Source organism: Durio zibethinus, chromosome 4 (genome assembly GCF_047325235.1).
Source record: "Durio zibethinus cultivar Kanyao isolate XHJ-2024 chromosome 4, ASM4732523v1, whole genome shotgun sequence".
Lineage (NCBI taxonomy): Eukaryota > Viridiplantae > Streptophyta > Magnoliopsida > Malvales > Malvaceae > Durio > Durio zibethinus.
The window spans coordinates 10,814,180-10,837,075 of NC_143165.1; the positions used below are offsets into that span (position 1 = coordinate 10,814,180).

The 22,896-nt window shown below is 29.0% G+C and overlaps 1 protein-coding gene and 1 pseudogene across 3 annotated transcripts; one reads left to right on the forward strand and one right to left on the reverse strand.

The window, feature by feature from the left end:
* Positions 1-71: 71 nt before the first annotated feature.
* Positions 72-2,389, reverse strand: LOC111287312 (mitogen-activated protein kinase kinase kinase 18-like; annotated as a pseudogene). Its single transcript, XR_016341929.1, has 2 exons — positions 1,042-2,389; positions 72-852 (listed from the first exon to the last, which is right to left on the reverse strand). The product of XR_016341929.1 is annotated as a mitogen-activated protein kinase kinase kinase 18-like (transcript).
* A 14,820-nt stretch (positions 2,390-17,209) lies between these two features.
* On the forward strand, positions 17,210-20,327 carry LOC149519133 (heat shock 70 kDa protein-like). Of its 2 annotated transcripts, none has more exons than XR_016341930.1 (3): positions 17,210-17,684; positions 18,581-18,720; positions 19,410-20,327. XR_016341930.1 is itself a non-coding variant. In XM_089760334.1 (3 exons), exons 2-3 carry the CDS (start codon positions 18,609-18,611, stop codon positions 19,767-19,769), a joined length of 468 nt encoding a protein of 155 aa, XP_089616460.1. In that variant the 5' UTR covers positions 17,210-17,684; positions 18,581-18,608; the 3' UTR covers positions 19,770-20,327. The 2 variants fall into 2 exon arrangements, 1 of the variants encoding a protein (XP_089616460.1); XM_089760334.1 differs by having other exon boundaries at positions 19,414-20,327.
* The last annotated feature ends 2,569 nt before the right edge of the window (positions 20,328-22,896 follow it).

Here is a 22,896-nt window from a genome sequence, read left to right on the forward strand (position 1 = left end):
TCTGTTGTCGAATTATCCTGCTAACTTTTGCCAACCAAACATTTCTTGAATCAAAAAAAATTTTTTTTTTTTGTTTCATGAGAGAATAAACCAGACCAGACCTTTCTCAGAATTTGAATGAATTTTAACCTGAAACTGGAAAAATGGCACGAACTGGACCCAAACCAGAAGGCTACTATTGGATATATACAATTAATCAATTCATGAATAGTACTGGAAGAATGATTAACCTGCAGTTGATGGTTTTCAAAAGATGAGAATCTTCAATTTTCATAGCCTCGATTATAAATTACCAGGCTTTTTTATGGAACATAAAAGTTCAAGGTAAGAGGAGGCTTCCCATTTCAAGGTCAGGATAAACCGCAGAGAGAACTTGAATTAGATTTACAGATTTTCCATAAAGAAAAATTACTGGCAACGGGATTTGAATCTAGGCTCTATAAACAAAATATTCCAACTTTACCAACTCAACCAACCCCGTTTGACAATTGCCAAACTTTTTCATAGTTTCATTGCTCATATAATTATCTGACAAAATTTTTCTTTTTCTGAATGTGAAAGGCTAATACTTGGTCTTAACAAGTAATTCGCCTACCAATGATAGAAATGATGACATTGTAAAACGCTAATGCTGCTGAGTCTTCATTTCTCCATCAGTTGACTCAAACAAAAGTTGGCAAACTGAAACCATGTTGGTTTCTCCAACTTGTTGCACATCAGAGAAGACTTGACTTTGTTAAAAGTCATTGCCTGATAGATTGAAAAATGGAGTCAACCCCCTCTTCCAGTCTCTCTCAAGCACCAATCCTTCATTATCATCAGCCAAGTTGATCACCGGCCGGTCATGTCTGCCTGCGAAGGAAATTTTGGAGAAATCAAATATGGAAGATGGGATTGGAATAGAACAAGAAATTTCATTGAATACTGTCTCAAAATTGAGATTGTCTGATACAAAAAAATCATCTGTTACACTATCAAATGCCAAAATACTGCTAAAATCAATAATATTTTCTATAGAATTTTCTAACAAAAAATCCCCACCTAAGATTGAGCTTTCAATTTCAAGTTCTTCTTCAAAGGGATCCAGGAATGATGGAGTTGCAAATGCAAAATCATCTTCTACCATGTCATTGGCACTGCTTCTAACTGTTATCCAATCTTCACTCCACGTCCAACAAGAAGCATTGGAAGACGGTGACAGAGTGCCTTGAAGCAATTTCTTGATGGTGTCAGTCGGAGACTTCAAGGAAATCTCTTGAGCAATCGAGTTCTCAGGACTTTCCACCACATCCAGTGAATCTCAGAAACCATGATCTAGCACAGAACTTGGAGAATTGATGGTCGATTCCTTTACTTCCTTTAAAAGTGTATCCAGTTCTTCTAGAAATGGATGTTGAAGCAATTCTTTAGCTGTCCATCTGTCTTTTGAATCCCTTTTCAAACACTTTCTCAGAAAATCCTTGGCTTTCTCAGATAACCACTTTGGAATCTCAGGTATTTCACCCGAAAATCCAATCTTATAAAGAGCTGAAACCAGATCATTCAGCTCTGGCCATGGGGAATTCCCAGTGCTTATCTCTATAATTGTGTATCCAAGAGCCCCTATATCAGCTTCAAAACCCTGATCCTCACGTGCCATGAAAGACGGTGTACCGGAAAATGCTGACGTGTCAAAACCTCCATTAGAACCAACTTTTCCCATCAATTTAGCACAACCAAGATCACCAATCATTGCACCTTTCTTTACCTATCAAAATATTTTGGCTCTTGATGTCACAATGTACCACCCCATTATCATGAAGATAATTCAAACCTTGTAAAATCTGCTGACAGCACAATCTAACTTTCTCTTCATCCAATCTCCCTCCTACCCTTTGAATTTCCTCGAAAAGCGTGCCACCGGGGACATACTCCATGCAAAGATTGTACATAGGCTTGTTATTTGTTCCATTTGTAACATTATAGCCTATGTATTTAGCAATACGAGGACAACTTAATTTGGACAAGAAATAATGCTCTCTTTGTAAGAACATTGAGTGACATAACTCAGTGGACTTAACGGCCAAAAGCTCACCAGAAGGGTTTGCGGTGGCGAGCGATACGGTAGCTGTGGCGCCACGGCCTATGGCAGGTCCTCTAATCCACCTCATTAGAGGAACACAAGAAACAAGAAAAACAAAAAAAAAAATTTGTTGGGTTTAATATCGATGCCATGGCATATAACATAACGTATATTATATATAAACTTTGGAGGTACCTTTGATTTTGGTGACTTAATCCAAAGCATATGCAACAACTTAGGAAGATTCTTACAGACAAAAATCTCTTTCTTACTTTGTTAGACTTGGTTTTTGAGTTCATACAGCAAGAATGTGCCACGTGGTAAGATGTCATTGCCTTGTTTGACAGCTCTGTCCTCCAATGGTCGGCGGTTGCTTTAGCTTGTAATAAAGCCATTCACATGACGATACATTAGCACGTGCCGAGATTGCTGTGTTAATGACATATTATTGGTTAATTAATCCTTAATTAAGGTTGTGATTTTTGCGGCGCAAAGGTGATTAATCAACACCTGACAGTGTGAACCGAGCTGGTTTTGTATTTTTGTTTTATCTTAGTTTTCAAGCTGTCAATACAAGGAAGAAATATTTAAGTTTAATTCAATTGATTTATTCAATCATTTCAAAAATGATAATTCGATTTAATCTAAAATTAATGTAATTTGAAAATGTATGCAATTTTATCGATATTTTGTAAGAAAAAAAAAACATCATTTTGGTAATTTAAACATATTGGAGTAATCTTAATGTTGTGCCAAACTGTGAACTCCTTTTTTACGTCCATTAAAACGTGTAATCCTTTAGGTATAGGTAAGGAGAAATTGAGTCCACACCCATTCTTTGCAATGTGAAATCAACAAAAGCTTTTACCGTAAAGAACATGTTTGCTCCAATGGCCATGAAACTGCAGAGTTGGCCTATTGATTGGAGGAATCAAAGAAAAGTAAACAAGCCAACAAAAGGGGCTGCAACCTATATGAAAAAAATTAGAAGTTAAAAAGAGTCATCATTTTTTTTTTTTTACAAAAAAAGTCATAGTTTAGGAATAAGAATAGAGATTATAAATATTAGTATTTGAATTCTTAAATTACTGGATGTCATCGGGTAGTTACATGAAGCAATTGAGTTTCGAACTCAGAGTGACAACTATTTTTCCTAGTCTGGATTGGAAAGTGAGCTTGAGTGAGAGGTTGATGACCGATTTTTAGGATTTGGATGAAACATTTGAGTGAAGATCAAGCAATTTCATACTGTGAAAGGCAATTTTTTCTTGAAATCCCATTTCTAATTTCAACCCAAATTCCCTTCTAAGTTCCAACCTTTGCCTTTTTTTTTATTGAGAATAGTGGGAGAGTCTCTTATTGTTTAGACTCTCTCAGCTTGTCAGTGCCAACATTCTTTACTGACAGTTGCTTGAACTTTAAACCTCACCCTTTACAGCTAGGTTCACTAGTTGAAATATGATTTCAAGACCCATTTACTTTGATCCGAATTTGGAAAAGGCCAAAAATCCCACCTCCAATCTTCCATTTTCAGCCACTTTCTTATTTCTTAACCTTAATTTTAATTTCTTTTATCTAAGATATTTGACTGTCTTTAGTGTAAAATTAAAACAAAAGATATTTTTCAATTATAACAATCTATTATTTTTTGTTGGGCATTTAACTACCTAGTTTTTAAATATTATAATTGATTATCTTTAATCTGACAATCGATTATCATATTTAATTTCATCGTCAACATTATATTTATAATAAAAAACATATTTTCATCATTAATTTTAATTTTATTAATATCCATTCTAACTACTATAATAACTAATTTTATGATCACTATTATTTTTAATTTCACTAGAATAAATTTCATTTATTATTTGAATGGATCTTACTGATTAGAAAAATTGCTTTTCCATTGAATATGGTTCATTACAATTTTCATCTACCTGTGCCAGCCTAAACTGAAGCAAAACTTCAAGACAACTGACCCTTCCATTAATAATCAAAACAGCTCTCACTAATCAATATGTTATCCACAACTTTCAGATAAATTATTTGTGTTTAATTGTCACCTACTTTTCCAGTTATTCTTCTGCTTTCAACTCGCTGGCTGTATTAATTCCATTCCATGCTCACGACTGACAAATCAAGATAACAGCTTGACGTCCAAAACCTTATCTAACATTTTGCTAATGATTGTTCCAATCAATGTAATCATTGTTTTTTTTATTGAACATTATATATTCTTTTCTACCCAATTATTTGAATAACTTTCATTGTTTATTTGATTTAATTCATTGATTTTTTAACCCTCCTAAGCCACCATCCAATCTCGGTCGACAATGAAATAGGTTTTTCTCATCCTCAAACCCACCTGTAATCTAAAATAAATTTTATATTATTAAATCTATTTACTAAATACACATATATAAAAATATATATAATATGGATATGGATACATGATAGATATTATATTATTCTTTTTCATTTTTATATCCAATAAAAGATCAAAACTATACTTATATTATCATTCCAAAATTTATTACCTATTTTTATCTTCATTCGAATAAAAAATCAAATCTTCTATCGAATTTGTATAAAATTGACCTCTCCAAAAAAAAAAAAAAAAACGAAACATTTTAGCGCAAAAAGTTGGGGCAAGATTTTTTAGTTTTTTTTTTTATTTTGTATTTTGAGCACATAATTTTTTATAAATATATAATAATATATTTTTAAATAGAAATATATTAATTTTAATGAATTTAAAATAAATTTATATTATTAACAAAAACTTATTTACTAAATATATATATATATATATATAAAGTATGGGAATAGGTACAGAACAAATGCTATATTATTCGTCTCTATTTTTGTATCCAATAAAAATTTAAAATCATATCTATCTCATCCTCATCTCAAAATTTAATATCCATATTCATTCTCATTCAAGTAAAAAAATCAAATTTCTAATTAAATTTGGATAAAATTGACATCTTTAAAAAAAATCAATATTTTATGTGGAAAAAGTTGGGCATATGCCTTTGAATTGGGGCAAGATTTTGAACTTTGAGATATTGAATCCAAGTTATGTATAAGCTGACCTAAACCCCGCAAGTCTTTCTTTTCATTCTGTTTAGGCCACGTGAAACATTTTAACAAAATATAATGTTCCCATGAGGTGCCTCCATTTTCATTCTTCAGTTCTTCTTCATTTACATTCTCAGCTCAAACACAAGCAGAAACTGAAAGGTAAAGAACAGCTTTGGCTCTTCAGCAGTGAAGCTCCAAGGCAGGTTTTACAAACACAAAATGCTAGTAATTCAGTTGTGCCTTTGAGGACAACTGTTTTGGATTTTGAGCTAAGAAAATTCGAACTCGGCTTTTTGAACAATTATATATATATATAAAAAAATTCGAACTCAACTTTTTGAATAATTATATATATATATGTGTGTGTGTGACTTCTATTAATATTACATTATTGTCTACGGAAAAGATTTAGATAGAATTATTCAAGTGAAGTTTTGGTTAAATGAATTTATTTATGAAAACTTATCACATCCATTAACAATAAAGTTTTTAAACTTTAAGGTAAAAATTAACTTTTAAGGTAAATCAAATAATTTGTGTCATCGTGTCATGTTTCGTATCAAACTTAAGTTCAGATATAACATAATTTTGACATGAACACAACATAAATATTTAAATGACATAAATAACTTAAACACAAATACAACATATTTATTATATATGTTACACATGACACGACATGATTAATATGTTTAAAGTTAATTTATTTAATACAACTCAGGTAACATAACACAACACGACATAATTAATACGATTAAACACAAATAATACGATTAGACACGATTAGTCTATTAATTTAAATAAAAAATCATTTAAAATAGTATTTAAATAAAAAATTATTTAAGAATTAAATATTTATAATCTATTTAAACATCAAAACAATACAATAAATATGATTATTAATTTATTTAAGAAATAAATTAAAATAATTTTTTATAATTTTTATGTTATATATGCTTGCATAAACAGTATGTGTTTTAAGCGTCTCATCACTATTTGACATGAATACAATACAAATAATATTGTGTCTTAATCTATTAATACAATTAAGACACAAAACACGATTACACTAAACTCATACATGATTTATTCTATATCATTTTATATTGTGTAATTGCATCATATTTAAAATTATCAAATCTATTTTAAGATATAATAAAAAATAAAAAAATAAAAAATGTGTTAACTTCTTTTGTGGAATTAAAATATTTCAGTGTCAATGTATAAAAATGAATTCTTTAATTATCTTTCAATATTATTTTTTCTCAACTTTTTAGAAACTTTATTTTGTTGTTGATCTTATAAGTGTTTTGTTAATTGACTTTAAGGGGTTTAGAATTAGAATTTAGAATAAGCCATTTTTTAAATTTATAAATCACATTCTAACAAAAGTAATTAGTATGTATATCTTTTATATTGATTGAAATAATAAGATAAATTATCTCTTTCCCATGAGTCTTTAAAGAAGGGGGCGGGGGGGGGGGGGGGGGGGAAGCTTATTTTGACAAATTTCCATTTCATCCTACCATAAATATTCTAATATTATTAAACACTCATACCAAAAAAAAAAAACTACATTACCAGAAAAAGGGCCCATGCAGGACCATGAAATTTATATTTTTTTCAACGATAAGAGGGATAGGCTATTATTGGACTCTGGTATACAAGATTCACAACCATTTTAAAAGAGGGGAAAATAGAAAAGGAAACCCCACAAATGAATTTTTCTGTTTTGATAGAGAGTAGATATAAGTAAGTTTTATATTTTTCTTTTATCTTTCTATCAAATTAAATATATTTAAAATATATAACATAAGGATTAAAAACTCGTACGTAACAATTATAATAATGTAAGTGAATCCCTCTCCATAGATATAAACTAATTATACAATCGTATTTAGTTTTTGAAATAAAAAATCAATTAGGAGATATAGTTTGCAAGGTTTTTTTTTTTCATTTATTGATATCAATCCAATAAATAATTAACTAGAAAATATTAAATACACATCATTTTTTTGCAATATAAAAATTTTAAGACTATACAATTTGAGTTGATAAAACAAGCCATATTCAACAAATTTCGATCTGTTACAATTTGATAAGAGTGGATTTTTTTAATTGGAGTTGGAAATGGAGACAGATTTAGAATGCTCTGCCTCTACTCGCCTAAAGCTAGTATAAAATATATAATTTACTATTTATTTAATTATATACTAATAAAATTATTATTTAATATGTTATTGAACATGAAACGAAGCATTGCTATGATCAACTTCAGTATTGCTTATCTCCTAATATGACTTTTGTGTTGATTTTGGCTAACTTACCTCCACTAAGATCATTTCTTTTTAATCTGAAAATTAGTTTGTTTCTCATTCATCAATGAATGGATCCATATGTAACTATTTTTATTGGTGGTAAAGGCTGCTTAAAGCTCACAAAATAGACAAAGACTCGAAGGATGCTCCAAAAATTTGCTTCATCTTTTCAGATTACATATTGTTTCTGCAAAGGGTAGATGTTGATTTCTGTATATCATTGTTTGAGAAAACCATTTTCCCTCTATTTTCCATTTTAAAATTCAAAAGTTTTTGTAAAAGGGGCATCAATTGTGAGTTCTGGTCAAAGGATAATAACATGTAGGAACTAGGGAAGAAATGATTTTGCTGAGAGCTTTCTAAAAAACTATGGTTCTATGTTAATTGAGCTTTCTGTAAAAACTATGATTTTGTCTAACTACATGGTTCTGTCTTAATTCTATTGCAGATACAGAAATAGTGGTTAAATATGAAGGCTCTGTTTTCTTTCCCCCTCTAGATATCAAGTTGATTTATCGGTGACTTGTTCACCTGTTGTGGGCAGTTTCAGATAGGAACTGCTAAGAGTTCAGGTGCTCAGAGAAGTTTCAGAGGTTCTCCTTTAATTATTGATTTGTCAATGATATTCCATGTACTAACTCAGCATGTCTTCTAAATTTCATATTCTCAGGCATGGCTAATACTGGTCTATCTGTGACATTTGTGGTGAATCCAAATTTTTTTTTTCGAGAGTGTCCACTTATAATATATATATATATATATAAATTATGGATTTATCAATTTTGCTGATTGAAAAGGTGGCCACAGAAAAATTTGGAGGTGTGCAAGAAATGTTTTTCTGTCAAGCAATCTTGTTTTCCAATCCATGGACACCCTATTTCAAAGCATGGATCCGCCTCTGCTTCTGGTGGCACCAGCAATCCCTCATCTTAGTTATGTTTTTTGTTGTGCCAGTAATGTTAAAGACCTCAGGAAAGAGACAGTGGCACAAGGGCGTTTGCAACATGATGTCAATGAAGCCATCTGGCAAACTGAAGAAATTGAAGAGGATGTTGCCCAAAAATCAACGAATTGCTGGTATAGTGACAAAATTTAGTATTAAATCAAAATGTAGTGACAAATTTGATCTTAATCCCAAAGTTTTTGATTAATTTACTGTTAGGAAGCCTCAAATGATATTCGGAGTATTTGATGCATATATACTAATTATAATTCTGTTTAGGAAAAAAATTTTCTACCATTAGTTGGAACCTTTGTAATCAAGCTGTAAAGTATATAGGCAATCTTGTTTCTTTTCTTTGTCTAAAGAAAATGACAGAAAAAATTAAAGGATAGGTGTGGCATGTGAGGGTTGGGAGTGTTTGGATTGTAATTGCAGGTGGCAACTTAGTGTTGATTACAGATCTAATGAAATGGAATATTGTTTTTAAAGAAGTAAAGTCTTCAAAGAGAACTAGAATTGCAATCAATTTAAAACACAAGGGAAACAATTCCTAAATTTTCCAGCCGTCCAATTTTAAGAGATTGAAAAAGTTTTCTTACTCACCCTGGCTTGAAATCTGCCAAAACTGAAGTATATGAGTGTTTGGGAATGTGAGGATTTGGAGCAAATCGTTGCCAATGATGATAGTAATGGAAGAGATAAAATGTCATCATCGTGGTCGCCGCCATCATCATCATCAATAGGTCATTTTCAACCTATATGCTCTGTTCACTACATGAAATCAAAATCCGAAGGTTCAATTGGCTGAAAAGTGTCTTTCCAGTTAGTGTTGCTCCACCATACTTGGAAAAACTATGGTAGATGGTGCTTCTGAACTAGAGCAAGTAATGATCAAGAAGGTTGTGCCATGGAAGAGAAGGTAATGGTTCTCCCTACATTATGGATGTTAGATCTCCTTCATCATTCATTGGTTTTACTCTTAGTGGTTTCATGAAAATTCCATTCCCTAACACTGAGTCCATGTATTTTAAGAACGGAAAAGAGTAAATGGTTAGAGAGTTGAGATGGGGAATTCTGCATTTGTGTGAAAAATCTATGTATAACTATTAATTATCAAATAATTGTTACCTTATAAAAGATATAAAATCTTATTATAAGATTTTAATTCTAATAAATCACTTAAGCAGTGGAGTTTCATAACAAATACAAAAGAAAATTTGATAAAAAAAAGAGGGAAAAAAAAAATAAAGGGATCAATCAACGGTATGATTTATTGATAGAATGATAAATTTTTTATTTTAATAATTAAGATTTAAAATTTGATAATCTTAAAGCTTCCAGGACTAAGAAGTATGTTTGGCAAGCCCTTTCTAGCGGTATTACACTAAGGATTTGAATAAGAAAGATGGTAATAGTCATAATAAAAGAGACTCCAAAGAAATTAAAGAAAATAAATAAGTCTTTGATGCAACTTTTCTCTGTAGTTTCAATTGGTCACTGAGATTTCAAGTAGATTTTTCCATCTCCAAATAATCGTCTCTAATTGATTTTTTGGTTAAATTAACTCATTTTTTATCATTATTTTTTATAAAATTGTACAATTAAAAAATTTTTAAAAATAAGATTTGTAAATTTTGAATTTCAAAATTGTCAAAATATATTTTTTAAAATTTTAATTCAATATAATATTTTAAAAAATGAAGATCAAAATTGAATAAATTTAAACGGAAATCAATAACGTACAATTATTTTTGGGCGGAAGTGTTAAACCATAATATTCAGACAAATTTGACTTTAATCTCAACGTTTTTAATAAATTTACTATTAGCAAACCTCAAATGGTATTTAGATACAGAAAAAAATTTATTTATGAAATATTTGACGCATATATACTAATTGTGTTTAGAAAAACTTTTCTACCATTAGATATGACCTTGCGCATTCATTTGACTTGATATATTAATAAGAGTTGAGATTGTAATTGCAGGTGACAATTTAGTGGTGCTTACAGATATAATGAAATGATATTTAGTCTTATACAAAAAGGAAATGTCGAATTATAAAATTTGTCCTTGTACTATAATTAAAATGAATATTTAATTAATATATAACATTACTAAAAAATAAAGTGATGTAACGGATGTTTATTTATGATAAAAATATTTATGATGAGATCGAATTAGGATTGAGCTTAAACATATTAATAATAAGTGTTAGAATTATTAAGCTCAGATCAAAAATTGGGTTTTGATTTTAATTTTTTTAAATAAAAATAAATTTTATAATAAATATTAATTATAACAAAATAAAATTTTAAACATAATTTTATTAATTTAATTTAATATTTGATTGAAATCGATACATGTAGGTATAAAAAATTAATATGCATGTATATTATTTATATAATTTAATTATAAATAATATATATAAGTAACTATCAAACGGACTAATATATAAAAACTATAAAGTTAAGCTTAAACCATTAATGTTTTTCCCAAAGCTTATCCATTTTTTAAGTGAACCTTCAATTTAAGTTTTGATCCATTTGGCAAACTTAATATTTATGCTTAAATGCCTCTAAATTTTGAATTAATTTCAGACGTGAATGAATAATTTGATTCTTGAAAACCAAAATTTTTTTTAAAAAATACAGAAAAAATTAAAAAATAAAGAGATTAATAATTTAATTCTATTCTTGAATAGATTTATCTACGAAGGTCAACCAAAAATATTATAAAAAATGCAGAAAAATAATTGAAAAAAAAAAGGGTCAATAACTCAAAAGTGCATCAATGATGCTATGTCCTACCAAATGACAGCTGTGAATTATTAACTCTGGCAATTCAGATAAATGATAGATCAGTTTCCTTCAACATTTCTAACGTGCAAAAAAATAATAATATACGTGTGAATTAAAGTCATTGCTCCCAACTCCCAAGTAAAGGATAAGAAGCCTGGGCCATTGTCTAGTTGTCTTCCATGAAGGATTTGAACAAGGAAAATGATAATATTTACAATCCAAAAAATTAAAGAAGTTTTTGATGCAACATTTCTTTGTAGTTTCAATTGGTCACATGATTTTAAGCAGAATTTCCCTTTATTTGTGTCATGTGAAGCAAAGTTGATTTTTTACTTCAGTTTTCTTTTAATTCCAAAACTTTTTTTATGGAAATAAAAACTCCATCTTGGATCTTGAAAGTTCATTTTTTTAGGTATATTTATTATAAGGTATAAGTAGGTAAATTTAATTATTAAATATAAAATCATAGAATTGTCATTAATTTTTTATTTAAGAGTGATTGATAACTTAATCAAATTTATTTCTTTTTAAAAATTTTTTAAACTCAACTTAGGTTTTTTAAAAGAATAAACTATATTCTATGAAACTAGATTAGATTCAAGTGTACGATTATGTGGAAAAAAAAATATAATACTCTTACAACGTCCATTCAAAAAATAATACCAATTGATTTTGTTCTATTCATTAAGTCTTAAAAACATCTAAAAAATATCTCAAAACAATTTTTGTTTTGAAAATTGTTTTTAAGTTTCTCTAAATTTCAAAATTAAAAAAAAAATTGATATCACAAATTTTTTCTAATCGTTCAAAATTTTATTTTAAAAAAATTGATATTTTAACTTTTTTTTTCTAACATTTTCAAAACAATTTAATTTCAAAGAAAATTTTTCTTAAATTTATTTTCAAATCAATAAAATTTTTAATACATTAGTAGGATTTATTTTTACAAAATCAACATATGAATCAACTTTCGTGATATGATCAATGTAGTTGATGTTAGGAATATGTGGGATCCAGCCCTAATTGATTAGCCAATTAAAAGGCATAAAGTTTTGTGGCCTTTGACCATGAAATAAAATCCTACATATAAAAGTGAGGTAGTTTTTGGTTTGAAAAGAATGTGTGGTGGCATCGAAACTAAGTAAAAAAGAAAAGTAAAAAAAAAAAATAGAGAGAAAAGAGAGAAGGGAGAGTTGATTGAATAGAAATTGATTCGTGGTCTGATTGAACTAAAATTTTGTCAACAAGTTTATGATTTAGAGTTTTACGTTCTGAACGGTGAAGGTTGGATTTGAAATTTTCTAGGATTAAATCTAGGGTGTATTTATTGAGTCACCTATTTGATGAGATTTTTTCAATTATCTTTTTAGTTGTTAATTAGTTCTAGTTTTGATTAGAGGAGAACTTTGTATATCTATTATTTGATAGTGAAGATTTTTCTAGTGATCTATGATTGTTTTCCTCTACACTGGAAGGTTTTTCATATAAATCTTGATATGCTTTTATTTTCCTTGCATTGTTGATTATTGATTATTGTGTATTGCTATGGGTTTATTATGATATATTGCTTTTGCATTGTTGTGTTTGTCACTTTAGGCCCAACAAGTGATATTAAAGCGAAGGTTATTTTTGAGACATCAATACAGAAGCAACTCAGGATGGAAGTAAATTCTATTTGAGATCATAAAGGGTGATACAATTTCCATGATAAAATTGACAATATCAAATTATTCAATTTGGAAAATCATTTATACTACAAAGATTTGTATGAGTTGATATTAGGTGATCTGGCTAAACTAACAGCTACGAAAGATGAAAAAAGTTAAGCACTGGCCACAATAAAAAAATGAGTTGATATCAACGTGTTCTATTATGTAGCACAGGAGAATATGCTCACACTGTTTGAAAAAATTAACAGCGTTGTATGAAAGAAAAATAGGCATGAATAAAATTATGCATATTAAAAAGCTTGCAACTTTATAATAAAAGGATGAACGATAAATTACAGAGTACTTAAGTGATTTTCAAAATATATTTAATCAGATGACTACCATAGAGGTTAAGATGGATGATAAAATAAAGGCATTGTTTCTTTTGGGTTCATAGCCAGACAACAAGAATACTCTAGTTATGATTGTTCTTAATTCAGATCCTAATTACAATGTGACATTGGAGATGATAAAAGACAGTATGCTTAATGAAGAAGCAATGCAAAAAGACTCAGACCCTTGTATCAAACTTTTGTCATAAAAAACAGATGGAGAAATATTGACAAAAACCAAAACTCAAAAGGTCGTAATAAGTCTAAACATAGATTCAAGTCCACAGATAAAGTGAAGTGCTTCTATTGTGGTAAAGTAGGTCATATAAAGTGATACTGTAAAATCTTAAAGCAAGAGAGGAAAGATGATAAAAGCAAAAATTTAGATGATGGTAATGTTACAGTAGTGAATTTAGACAGTGATTCAGTTATTTTAATTTGTACACAGGGTAATTGTAATTATATTGGTAATCTCGACATTGAGTGTATGGTTAACATAGGAGTGACATATCATTGTGTTCTTAAGAGAAAGTTGTTTATAACTTACAAAGCATGAGACTTTGGTTATACTAAAATGGATAACAATAGTATATATTATGAGTGAACATTTCCCCACAAAAATCTTGAATTAATCACTGTTCATGTATTTATGATTTCCTCAATCAAGTTTCTTGTTTAAATTCTTATTGATTCTTTGCCTCAGTGATAGGTGGTTGATACTTGATTGTGCTCTATCATCATTTGAGCTTTCTATTTTATGGTGCCATCAACTAATTTGATGCCTGCTTTTTTAGCTTTACTTTGCAATGAAGAAGTAATTTACTCTATGTTGCATTGCATTTGTTTGTTTGATATTGTGAAATAAAGCCATATTTAGCCATTCATTTAAGAAAAACTTCATGTATTTTTTTTTAAGATTTGGATTGGAACTCAAGCTTACATATTTTATAAATCCTCTTCTTATCACTTGGCCAAGAGATTGGTGGCAAAATTCAAGTACTCTTAAGAAACATGATTTTTTTTGTGTTCAGTTTGGTTTGCCGGTTCTTTAGTTCCTTGTAGCAGCTTGAATGGATATGGATGAGTAATACATAGTTATGTCTACTTGCATGTCATAGATAGTTTTCCATGCTTGTTTTTATTGTGGTGATTTGATAATTAACTCAATGATAAATTATTTATACACTATGTTATATGGACTCGTCAAATATGAATAAATTTTGTTTTGATAATTTTTTATATTAATTTTGAAAATCAAAGTATCCTATATATATACATATAAACAGTAAAATATTCAAAAAAATCAAAACCCATACCGATATCTTAAAATATAATGAATCAAACTGAATTTGAAGTTAATTATACCACAAATTTACATACAATATACTTTGTGGAGATTTTTTGCTTTAAGTTGTGGCAAATTTTGCAGAAGCAGCCCCAACAATAATACCAAAAGATATATATCATGCAATAATGATGATGAATTCATGACATTTAAAAAGGAAAACTAAAAATATAAACCAAATCAAAACATGTAAATGGCAAAAATACTATTATGTAGTTCAACTTTTAGGTTATATAATTTTTTAAATTCTGCTGAGATCTTTAAGATTTTTTATAATTCATCTAATTAATGGGAATTTTTGGGTGGTTCATTTGGAAGAAGACAACATAGCACTCCAAGGCCATCACTTTCCTCATAGACCAAGGGATAAAATATTGTTGGAAGGTGCATCATTCTGAAAAAGGACAAAAGGTTTTGGCCTTTTTTTTCATTATATTTTCATTTAGTTTTTATTGATGTCAGCGATGTAAATACATTTTCTTTGATTTGTTAATTAATTTAAGATTGGCCATATTTCATCCATATGCTCATGTCTTGATCCAGCCATATATTAAATATCATTTTTTTAAACAACGTGAAATGAAATTAATTAATGAAAATGCATTTGCATACATGTGAATATTTTAAATATCATTTTTTTAAACAATGTGAAATGAAATTAATTAATGAAAATGCATTTGCATACATGTGAATATTTTCTCTAGTTTTAAAATTTGAATTATTTGATTAATACATTTATTTATTTATTTATTATTTATTTATTATGAAAAATGCATTTCCATAAACAAAAAATCAAAATACAAACCATTTGTATTTTAGGCCAATAATGTACAACTAACCGCTTAACGCTTACATACTTTTTTTTTAATCCTTTTCATTTTCATTTTTTCTTAATATAATTAAAAAAATTTCATTAACCATGCTTATCATAAGCAGTGATTATGGTATATGAGTCATGGGGAGAGGGGATTTTTAATTTCTAGTTTTATATTTCTAATTAAAACCCGAAAGTCATTCTCTTTATTTCTATTTTGGATTATATATGACTTTTTCCAGTTATTATAAACAAAAAAAATGCTAGTCTCGTTGCAAAGCGTCCAAGAATTCCCAAAAAAAAAAAAACAAAATGCATGCCAATGGAAATTTTGGGAAATTCTTTAGTTATAAAATTTTTTATGAACTTAATAGTATAAGAAAGTATTATAGTCCTATAAGAAAATCTTTGATTTAAATCAAACAAATAAATCGACACATAACTAAATAAATTTAATAAAAAAAATGAAATTCATATATGATGAGAATTGAACTTAAAAATTTAATATTATCGGATTTATAAATATTATAATGTTGATAATGCACAAAGGTTACTTCCAAAAACACAAATATTTTCATTTTATCACTAAATATTTTAAAAAAAAAACAACAATGAAAAAATAAAAAGTGATAAAGTGAAAGATTTATAAGTTGAATTAAATTGGTTATTTGTATCTTTTTGTTTATATTTGCATCATTAATTTGTTTTATGTTATGTAACATACATTTTGCTATTCTCGAAAAATATAGAAAGCAGTCAAAGATGATTTAAAAAAAATAGTTTTTATAAATAAAATAAGATAATATCCTAAATAAAATATTTCTTGAGATCCTACCTAAATATTGGAGGCATTCTCAATAATTATTCCTTATGAAAAAAATATTATCTTTGATTTTAAGGATTATCATGAAAATACCCAAGTGAAAAATATTTTTCTAAATTTTACCAAGATATTGAGAAATTCAAAACAAAAAATTTTTATTTTATTTCTAAATAAAGTGATTCTAAAATGGATGGAAAAAAAGGGGTTTTATTATAATAAATGAGATTCAAGAAATTATTTTTGAAATTTAAAATTAAAGTCATTTTTTATTAATAATAAATGATAACATGTTATTAATTAGTATCGTTTTTTAATGGGTATTGTGAGGTATTAATCCTTTCTCATACATAATTGTATTCTTGAATCTAGATGTGTTTTTGCATATCAAAAAGATTTTTTAATATGTTTTAATTAAATTAAAATTTTTAAAATAATTCTATAAAGGATGGCAAAAAAAGGAGTTTTATGATAATAAATGGGATTTAAAAAAAATTTTTAATCTTAAAATTAAGGTAATTTGTTATAAATAATAAAAGATAACATGTTATTAATTGATACTGTTTTTTAACGAGTATTGTGGAGTATTAATATTTTTCCACACATAACCATACTTCTGAATTTAGATGTGTTTTTACAAAAAAAAAAAATTTTTTAATGAGTTTTAATTAAATTAAAATTTTTATTAAAAAATATTATTTAGGTGATCGATCATACCTAATAAAAAAATTGATAATAACTCTTTATTTTAATTTTAAAATTTTGTCTAAGTAATGTTAACGACCTCGGGAAAGAGACAGTGGCACAAGGGCGTTTGCAAGATGATGTCAATGAAGCCGTCAGGTAAACTGAAGAAATTGAAGAGGACGTTGTCCAAAAATCAACGAATTGATGGTATAATGACAATATTTAATATTAAATCAAAATATAGTGACAAAGTTGATCTTAATCCCAAATTTTTTGATTAATTTACTGTTAGCAAGCCTCAAATGATATTCAGATTATTTGATGCATATATACTAATTATAATTCTGTTTAGAAAAAACAATTTCTACCATTAGTTGGAACCTTTGTAATCAAGCTGTACAAGTATAGAGGCAATACTTTTGACTTAGAAACTCTCTCTCAACCTTCCTTCTCAGAACTTTTCTCTAACACAGTCCCTCAATTCTCACTCTGTTCTTAGTTTTCTAATCATGCAACTCCCAAACTTTTGCTATCTCTCTTTAAGCCTCTCTGCTTCTGTTTCAGATTAAATGCCCATGCCCTTCGGAGATGACAATTTCTTATTTCACCTTCTGCAGCTTCAGAGAGTGAAATAGGAAATTGCTGAAGCAGACTTCAGTCTTGCCCGGTCCAACCTCTACTTCTGTTAGTAGCCGCTAGTTTGGCAATCACATTATAAGCAGCATTCAACTCTTGGGAATCCCACTTTTGTGGAGAATTACTTCAAGGTATTGAATAGATTAATGATTGCATATTCTCACATTCTCGTGCCATGTATTAATTCTCTGTAATCCTCTACCATTACTTTAAGTCATTAGTGTTTTTTTTTTCTTTTATTTATTAATGTTCAATTTTTTATAATAGTAACTGATTCACTGGTATTGAATAGATCTTTAGTTTTTGCTGTTGGTACTTTGCATCCTTTCTGCAATTTTTTGTCACATCTAATTAAGGCATTTTATATGATGCTTGTTACTTGTTCAATAGAATGCTTCAATGAAAACTTAGCGTATGAGTTTCCACCCATTTAGGTTTATTTTTTCTTTCGTTGTAGCCTCTGAGTTTTAAAAACCATGAACCCTGGTCTTTAAAAATAGTTTATTTTAAAATCATGGATAAATTGATGAACCTCGTGGAGTTAGCTGTAGCTTTTATAGTTAAATGTTCAAGCCTAAGCATGAATGAATTTGATAGATCACTTTCTTTCAGTTTTTGTAGTCGGTATTATTTGCGCCGAGGAATGGATTAAATTTTACAGTTTAACTTTTCTTTTTTTGAGGTGTTTGAGGTGGGGGTGTAGATACCCATTCAGAAGGAGACATGTCAAAATTTACACTCTTTCATATAGTTTTTTGACCCTTAACTGCCACCATCACGAACCAATTAGTTGATATTTTGTTAGCTTATCTTGACACATTCTTTGGCCGATTCCCTTCATGCTATGGAAGGAGCTTTATTTTTTTGACTATTCCTTTAAGCACACTGGAATTAGATAAAGGAATTACATGCGGTAGATGTAATTATGAAAGCATGATATTTTAGATCTGTTTAGTTATTTATTGAATCCTCTTTTATGTAACTATGATAGTCACTTAATATTTGATTTCATTGTTTCTTTTGGTAGCTGGGCCAAAATATTCTACCTATTAAGGATGACTCTATCATTGCCCACTTGCAGTTTGTCTGCACATGTTGCCATAGACCTATATTATCCGGATGGCGAAGGTTTTGCGGTCTTTTTAAAAGCTTTTGGCTATGTGAAAGGTAATCATTCTTTATCCTCTTATTTATTAGAATATGCTCTTTGGCAGTTTTTGTGCGATTTTTTCTTGTTGACTTCTGGTTGGCACTTTATTTCCTTCTTGGAACTCATTGAGGCATCAAGTTATGAGTAAACTCGACTGGCTGGACCCTTAACTTTTAGATGGTTATAACCTGTCTAGAAGTAAATATGAGAATATAAAGCACGCAATAAGATGATAACTATGTTAAGTTTCTCTGTTGATTCAGTTTGTGTATAAATATTCAGATTGGAACTATGTAGAGTTCAAAACTTTTTAAGAATGCTTGAAAAGCAACTTATCACCTTTGTGAAATGATTTGTTAGCAAGTTTAGTAACAATAATGCATTCATAGCTTACAAATGGGAAATGTTTTATTATACCTACCAATAAAAAGAAGAAAGAATTGCCCTTTTGCTGCTCGATAACTTTTAGCATCATACATGAAAATTGTCTCGTAATTTCACCATGGAAGATTGCCTAGTGCTACTTTCCCATTGCTTTTCATGGTCTATAAAAATAGATAGAGAACAAATTTGATATACTGAATAACAAATTACTTTTAAAATATTGATTCCTTTTTGTTGATAACTTTGTAAACAATGAGGTTTTAATTGTCAAAGCAAGAATTTTTTTTTTTTTGGAATGACCAAGTAAAGAATGGTGTAAGAGGCAGAGAGATACAAGGTAGAGGATGAGGATGTGAAAAAGCTGGAGGCCAAGAATGCCCTTGAGAACTACGCATACAATACGAGGAAAACCGTGAAAGATGAGAAGTTTGTTGGAAAACTTGACCCGGCAGACAAGCAGAAGATCAAGAAGGCCATTAATGAGACTGTTAAATGGCTTGGTAGGAACCAATTAGCAGAAGTTGATGAATTTGAGGACAAGTTGAAGGAATTGGAGGGGTTATGCTTTTTCCCATGTACAGAGGCGGATTTACATGGTATTGCAGGGTGTCCATTTAAAAAAAATTTAAGGAAAACTGTGTTGATACCCTTAAATTTTTTTCTGGAAACTCTTAAAATTTAGAAAATAAAAAAATTTTAAAGAAAAAATTTTCATGAACGTCCAAAACTTTCTTCTTAACACCTTTTTTCACGGATAAAATTGATAAATTCATCAATAGTATTTTATATATTGTAAGTAAATACTTCCTAACAAAAATCTTGAATCCGTCTCCATCAATATATTTATAATTTCCTTAATCAAGTTTCTTATTTAAATTCTTATCAATTTTTTGCCTCAATGATAGGTGGTTGATATTTAATTGTGCTTATCATCGTTTGAGCTTTTTGTTTTATGATGCCGTCAACTGATTGGATCTCTACTTTCTCTACTTTTTGAGCTTTACTTGCAGTGAAGGACTAGTTTACCCTATGTTGCATTGCATTTACTTGTTTGATATTGTAAAATAAAGCCATGTTTAGCCATTCATTTAAGACAAATTTCACGTTTTTTTTTTTTGTATATTTGAACTCGAACTCAAGCTTACATGTCTCATAAATCCTTTTCTTATATCTTGGCCAAGGGATTGTTGGCAAAATTCATGTACTCTTAAGAAACATGGTTTTTTATGTTTAGATTGGTTTGCTGGTTCTTTATTAGTTCCTTATAGCAGCTTGTATGGATAAGTAGTACATATTTTTGTCGACTTGCATGTCATAGATGGTCTTCCATGCTTGTTTTTGTTGTGATGATTTAATAATTAATTCGGTGGTATGCTATTTATACATTATGTTATATGAACTTGTGTGATAGGACATCGAACATGAATAAATTTTGTTTTTGATAATCTTTTATATTAATTTTAAAAATCAAAGTATCCTAGAAATATGAACATTAAAGTGTTCAAAATGTGTCAAGACCCATATCAGTATCTAAAAATATAATGAATTAAATTGAATTTGAAGTTAATTATACCACAAATTTACCAACAATATACTTTGTGGAGAGTTTTTGTTTTAAGTTGTGGCAAATTTTGTAGAAGCAGCCCCAACAATAATACCAAAAGATATCATGCAATAATGATGATGAATTCATGACATTTACAAAGGAAAATTAAAAATATAACTCAAATCAAACACATGTTGGTTTAATGATAAAGGAAATCCAAAAACCACAAATTGTACAGGTACAGATGAAAACCCATGTTTAAGGTTATTGATGAAGTTAAAAGAAATTTTTTAGACAGAAATTAAAAGAAAGTTATTTATCTTACTTAGGTTTAATTCGATGATAAAGGAATATTTGCACATATATAGGTTCAATAATTTGTTCGAGTAATTAATTTGGATCTATATTGGAAAACAAAAAAACAAATGTGATACTGACTAAAATTTTAACAAAAATTATATATGCTTTAACAAAAATTAAAAAAAAGTATTTTATATTTTTTATGTTGACATGAATTATGATATATAATTTTTACGTAAATATGATACGAATATACAAAATATTAATTTTTACATGATACGAATACATAAATTATCAAATATGCACGAATTAAGAGCATATAACTCAAGGAATGGTACATGGGATTCAAATTCTTTCTTTTTCAATAATAATAATTATTATAATAAATTAGTGAATCAACATAAAACCGAACAAATCGAATATACAATTAGATCAAATCTAAAAATAATCGAACTTGAACTTTGAGATTTGAATATTTCAAGAACCTCCTCTTGCAACCAAGATAAGATCATTAGCAATATTATAAGAGTTTTAAACTATCATAAAGGGATTCAACAATGCAAGTGAAATTGGCTTGTATGTTATTTTTTCACCAATTTGGTTATTGATACAATAGATCAAGCAGCATAGCCTTATAAGGTAACTAATTTATGTAATTTTGGTTACCAAAGAACTTAAGGTTCCTCACGAATGAATAATTAACTCAAATCATAAATTTATTTATCGAATGAGATCACAATTTAAGAATAGAAGTTACAAGTGCTAATAGCTTAATATTCGAATTTTAAAATTGTTGAATGTTACTTTTTAAAAACGATTACATGAACCAACTAAACTAAACTTCATGTTCAAATTTACGGTCAATTAATCAATAAACATTCTACTAAAGATTTGTACTTCATGAAGAGGCTGTCGAGGTGGTGACAGCGAGGTGAGATTCTCAATGATGAATTGGTAGAAGAATGGAGGCTAATCTATAGCAAGGTTTAACCCAGTGCAAGAGTTAACCTGAGTTTTAAAACAAACAGGGTTCGGGAAAAACCCCCCATCATGATTTTGACATCACAATCATTTGCAAACATTCTCCATAGCCACTGATGATTTTGTATTCCATTAAAGACATTTAGTTTCCACTTAATTGACCACATCACAAGTCCCGTGCTCAATGCTTAGATGATCTTAATATAAGGAAGCCGCATATATTTAATAAGGGCCGTTTACCAAGTGTCCAACCATAAAATGCGTTATGGGGAGCCCTCCAGTCGGACTCCTAAATGGACTCTAAATGATAACAAAGCATAAAGTAAAATGAAGATAGATTTTCTATAAATCTATGAAGTGACAAAAAAAAAAGCTTTAATTCCAAGTAATGGTATCAGTTTTGATCCTCAGGTTAAAGGATAGAAGATCCCGTGCAGCATTTTGTGCTTTAAGGTCATAACCGTCCAGGGATCATTTAGCTCCTTCGCCTAGTTTAGGATCCAAAACATTTTACAGAATCTATCTGATTCAACTAAAACACTCTACAAAATGTGAGACATGATGAATAGAGCACAAATTAGGGTGATTATAGGATTGGCTCTACCCTTTAAGCTCTTCATCACCTTCTCGGGGGTTATATCTAAGGGCAGGGGGTGTAGAATAGGGCGAGGTTTTCATTATTATCAACATCAATAGCTTCTGCTTCCTTTTCACCTTCGTTTTCTCTTCAATTTGGCTGGACCTTTTGATCTATTCAACTCTGAACCTGATCATCATTAAAAGCCTCACTACTCATCAGTTTGACTTTAGAAGAGTGAGCAGACCCTTAAGCTGAATAAGAGCTAAGACCACCACGTCAAAGGAAGAAGAAGTTAAGAAAGAATTAGAAGACTCCTTAGACTCAGAGGTCAAGTTAGAGCTAGACTCTGAGCTTGGATTATTGACAGGTTGGGAAAAAGAAGAAAGGTGAAAAGAATAAGAA

Coding starts and splice junctions, on each gene's coding strand:
- LOC149519133 (XM_089760334.1), top strand. CDS start 18,609: ATGACTCTATCATTGCCCACTTGCAGTTTGTCTGCACATGTTGCCATA. Junction 18,721..19,413: donor AGCTTTTGGCTATGTGAAAG/GTAATCATTCTT, acceptor TGTAAGAGGCAG/AGAGATACAAGGTAGAGGAT.